General features: G+C 34.4%; 1 protein-coding gene across 1 annotated transcript in view; it reads right to left on the bottom strand.

Moving 5' to 3' along the window:
* TRPA1 (transient receptor potential cation channel subfamily A member 1) overlaps window positions 1-4,238 on the bottom strand; it is a 52,038-nt gene that overhangs the window by 30,575 nt on the left and 17,225 nt on the right. Inside the window, exons 10-13 of the mRNA XM_017544485.2 lie at window positions 3,875-3,975; window positions 2,670-2,839; window positions 2,420-2,584; window positions 747-861 (exon numbers count right to left, since the gene is read on the bottom strand). Of these exons, the coding sequence (XP_017399974.1) occupies window positions 747-861; window positions 2,420-2,584; window positions 2,670-2,839; window positions 3,875-3,975 (551 nt within the window). The remainder of the gene's footprint in view (window positions 1-746; window positions 862-2,419; window positions 2,585-2,669; window positions 2,840-3,874; window positions 3,976-4,238) is intronic.

Below are 4,238 nucleotides of genomic sequence, written 5' to 3'. Positions count from 1 at the left end.
AGAGAGAGAGAGAGAGAGAGAGAGAGAGAGAGAGAGAGAGAGAGAGAGAGAGAATATGAATGAATTCCAAGGCATTTGTTTTGTGTTGTTTTTGCAATGGGATGATTTGACAAGGACAAAAGGCAAGCTTTTCAGGGTAAAGATGTTGGGTTGAACACAGAAGAAAATACTGAGACTGATCATCTGGAGAGCAGTGGCTTATAGATTTGGGGTTTCCTAAGCTTGTAAAAGTTTTTAAAAATCACAGACTGTTATAAGTTTGCCAGTTTTTAGTTTCCCCACATAAAGACTTTTTTTATGAAAAGGCAACAAGAATCTTCTATCTCCATCATTTTATGAACAAATATATATTTCAATACTTTCTCCCAAAGAAGGAAGGACATAGTTGTACAATAAAGGACAGCATTTCAAATCAATATACTTCAAAGCAACACTTATTTTAATGAAAACTCACTCATGCCTTCATTTATCTGGGCCTAACAGAGAGGAAAACTTGACCATCAACTCACAATGGCCTGTGGAGCAGCCTCTGTGAGACGAGGGGTTTCCTCAACATTCATTCACCCCTTGGTATTCTCCCATTTCTGTTGCCTTTTGACTCATACTTCACCTTAAGAGTCCACGTGCTAAACACCCAACAAAAAAGGTACAAGGAAGGTAAAAGGTGTCTAGGAGGGTTTTCTGGCAATGTTGGAAGTCTCTGCTATGTCGAAATTTTGGGTAAGCGTGGGGACCACAGTACGTACCCCGTCGTCATCCAGGCGATCTGTACACTTCAAATTAGTATCAAGAATGACCTTCATGGTCTGAGTGTACCCACCCACGGATGCATGATGCAAGGCCGTCCAGCCATTGTGGTCACTGGTAAAGAGTTAAGAAAAGATGTGTGCATATACTTAACAGATGACAAGTGGGATGGAATGCCACTAGGTTCATTCTAGGTAAATCTGATGACAACAAAATGCATAACTGAGATCTGGCAACTAAATATTTATAAAACATTTGTGATGAATGGGCTAATTTCAAGCTCAGTGATCTTAAATAACCTATTTCTAATGTGATTCACACTATTTTTTATTTAGTGGTTTAAAATATGAAAGTATATAAACATATCAAACGCTTTGGGGTAGAAGTACACTTAGCGTGTCTGTGTCAAACATAATTTTTTCAAAGCTATAATGAACGTATATCCATCAATTTCAATCTTGTTTTACTCTTTCATTGAACATTGTATCAAAAAAACCTTTATGAAGTGGTGAAGTGGTGTTAGTCTTTATGGTCAATAGTTACTGGTAATAATACCAATAATATACTACATGGCTATAAGATACTTAGCTTAGTTTCACTTACTATTCTAAGAGTTCAAGTCTGAAAAACTTTCCTCTTGTGCTCTGAAAGATGCTTACTCAGTTGCTTCTGAAAAGGTTTATCGTTTTTACAGAAATTCAAGATGTAAAGACAGTGAAGCCTTGTCATATTAGTTCTCCTTTTTTTTTGAATTAGAAAAAAATTCCCTACACATTTAATTTCAGTGCTAGTGAGCAGATGTTTCAGGGTGCAAGAGCCATGTTGCTATTTCAGTTATGATGGAATTAAGCAACAGCTGTCTGATCTGGGTCTAGTGGGTCTCCTTTGCAGGTCAGTTGCTTGGTGTTTCCTCGTAAACCAGAAGAAATTGAGGAAACATTCGTTTTTGCAGCTATAGCACCAATTTTGCTGGCATTAATAATCTGGAAAGGATACGTGTTTTTGAACATTAGCCTACTAAGTTCTTTGATACTGCTGTGGTAAAATACCAAATGAAAAACCACTATAAAATGTTTTCAGAATTTTCTTTTTTACCACAGTATCATTTAATTATGCCATATATTTTATTATGCTTCCACATTTTAATTTGGTTTTGTTTCTTGTGCCTGAGTTCATTTAAGTATAATGAAATTCAGAAATGTTTTACTATCTCCTGTTGCCACTTAAAGGGAGATTTTTATGTCTGCCATTCATCGGATTGAATGAAAAGTACGGTATTTGAATTTATATGTTTTGTGTGGTGTGTGTACATGTACACACACACATACACAACCACAGCTTTGTATCTACACAGGAAGATGGCAGTATGATGAGGTAAAATATGAGGAACTGTGTTTCAAAGGTTCTGAGAAAGAGTCTACAAAGCCACTTATTCTGTGATCTTGAACAAACTTCAACTCTATAAACTTCAAAGTCTTTGTCAGCTGGAAAAAGTACTGACTTCTCTTTCAGTATCTTTAGAACTTATATGTGTTTTGATGATAAAATAAAATGGATAAAAGTACTTAGTGAGATGTAAAGTTAGAAAATATAATTAAAAATATAATGAAAAGATAGCCTGAAAATAGCAAATTAAAGAGACTATATAAACACTCCAATCATATATCCTCACCTGAGAAACAATGCACCCTTTTTCAGAAGAAGCTGAACTACTTTTTCATGTCCATTCTTTGCTGCCAGATGGAGAGGAGTCATTCCATGAAGGTCCCCTTCATTTAGAAGCCTCGTGTCAGTTATGTCTTGTAGGAGCCTCTGACAGGTATTGATACGCCCATAACTTGGAAAAAATTAGGTTTCAGATTTTCAAGGCAAATATTAAAGAGAAAGAAGACATGTTCATACATTGCTAGACTGACTCCTACCTGGCTGCAAAATGCAGAGGTGATTTTTTATCTTTGCTTTTGGAATGAATGGACACATTAAAGCCAAGCAGGTTATTTACAGAACCAGGGCCCCCCTGTCTACATGCATAATGTAGAGGGGTACACCCATCGTTGTCTTCATCCATTACCAGCTCTTTGATGTGTTGCATCTATAGAAAAAAATAATGTTATACAAATAACTCTGCTATTATTATGCTAATTTGATGGTTTTCAAGCTATTCTGTAGGAAAATATTTTTCAACAAGGTACAATAAGTATTTCTTGGAGACAAAAACAAAAAATCTAAAGGATTCTAGAGTAAAATAAATTTGAATGAAGTTGAATGCTCTGTCTCCATGTAATCTACATTGCCATATTAAAGGATCTGAGAGATCCTGCAAGTAGGAAAATGTACTTAACATTTTTAACTCAACATTTTTTCAAACATGTTTGATCATGGCTTCCCTCTGCCCTTCGTCTCATTTCCTCCCACCCCCAAATAACACCCAACAGCTTCATGTTAATATGTTCTGTTAGGTAAAACAAATGGAATGTTAGCATTAGGTTTACTTTATCTTTTATATGTATAGTAAATAAAAAATGAATGATAAATGAGTATCCTCAGCCTATCAATTAACATTCTGCTTTTTAAATGTTCAAATGCATACATATTTTTGATTCTTTATTAAAGAATGTGACAATATTATAATTTATTTATGATAAAAACGTGATATATTTCATATGCACATGATAGTCATTCAGTAAGTATTAGCTGGTGAATATAAATACAAAAACAATGCTTTCAACCTCTCCTCAACAAACCAAGTATGCTGAGTAATTTTTCTTAATTGATAGTGGAGTATTGACAATTCATTCTCATACTTGGGATTTCCACTGATATGCAAATCATAATGGTCAAAGAATGAAGAAAATCAAACTAATTAAGGATGTATCTTTAGCATAGATGATTGTATATGAAATCCCTTTGTAAGATAAAAAACTCAATCTCAGTACAATTATCATCATTATCATCATCACCACCATCACTGTGTTGTACCTAAATATTCAAATATGTCATCTTTATTTTAAAACATTTTTAAAATTCCAGAATCAGTTTACATAATGACAAAAATTATAATAAACAAAATTAGTTTATTTCCTGTTGAACCCAACTCAGTTAATGGAAATCCATAGATATGCATTACCTGCATAAATTCAGGTTGCAGATTTTTTAATCCATAAGGGTGCTGTACAGTTAAATGCAGAAAATTACGTCCAAAATTATCTTTTATATTTACTTGCGCACCTAAAAAAAATCACTATGTAAATATAAATTCTATTCATTTATTTAAAGCATCGTTTATGTGGATTTTCAACTTACCAAAAAAATTTGACTTAAAACATTGTTGACCTTAAGTTTACAGGAAATCATGTTTAGATGAGAAAACTAAACATATTTAAAAATGGGTTTACCGCCGGGCGCGGTGGCTCAAGCCTGTAATCCCAGCACTTTGGGAGGCCGAGGCGGGTGGATCACGAGGTCAAGAGATCGAGACCATCCTGGTCAAC

The sequence above is a fragment of the Cebus imitator genome, unplaced genomic scaffold (assembly GCF_001604975.1).
Source record: "Cebus imitator isolate Cc_AM_T3 unplaced genomic scaffold, Cebus_imitator-1.0 Scaffold9, whole genome shotgun sequence".
In the NCBI taxonomy this organism is placed as follows: Eukaryota; Metazoa; Chordata; class Mammalia; order Primates; family Cebidae; genus Cebus; species Cebus imitator.
The sequence above is the reverse complement of the archived record's forward strand: the minus strand, read 5'-3'. Positions and strand labels throughout refer to the sequence as shown.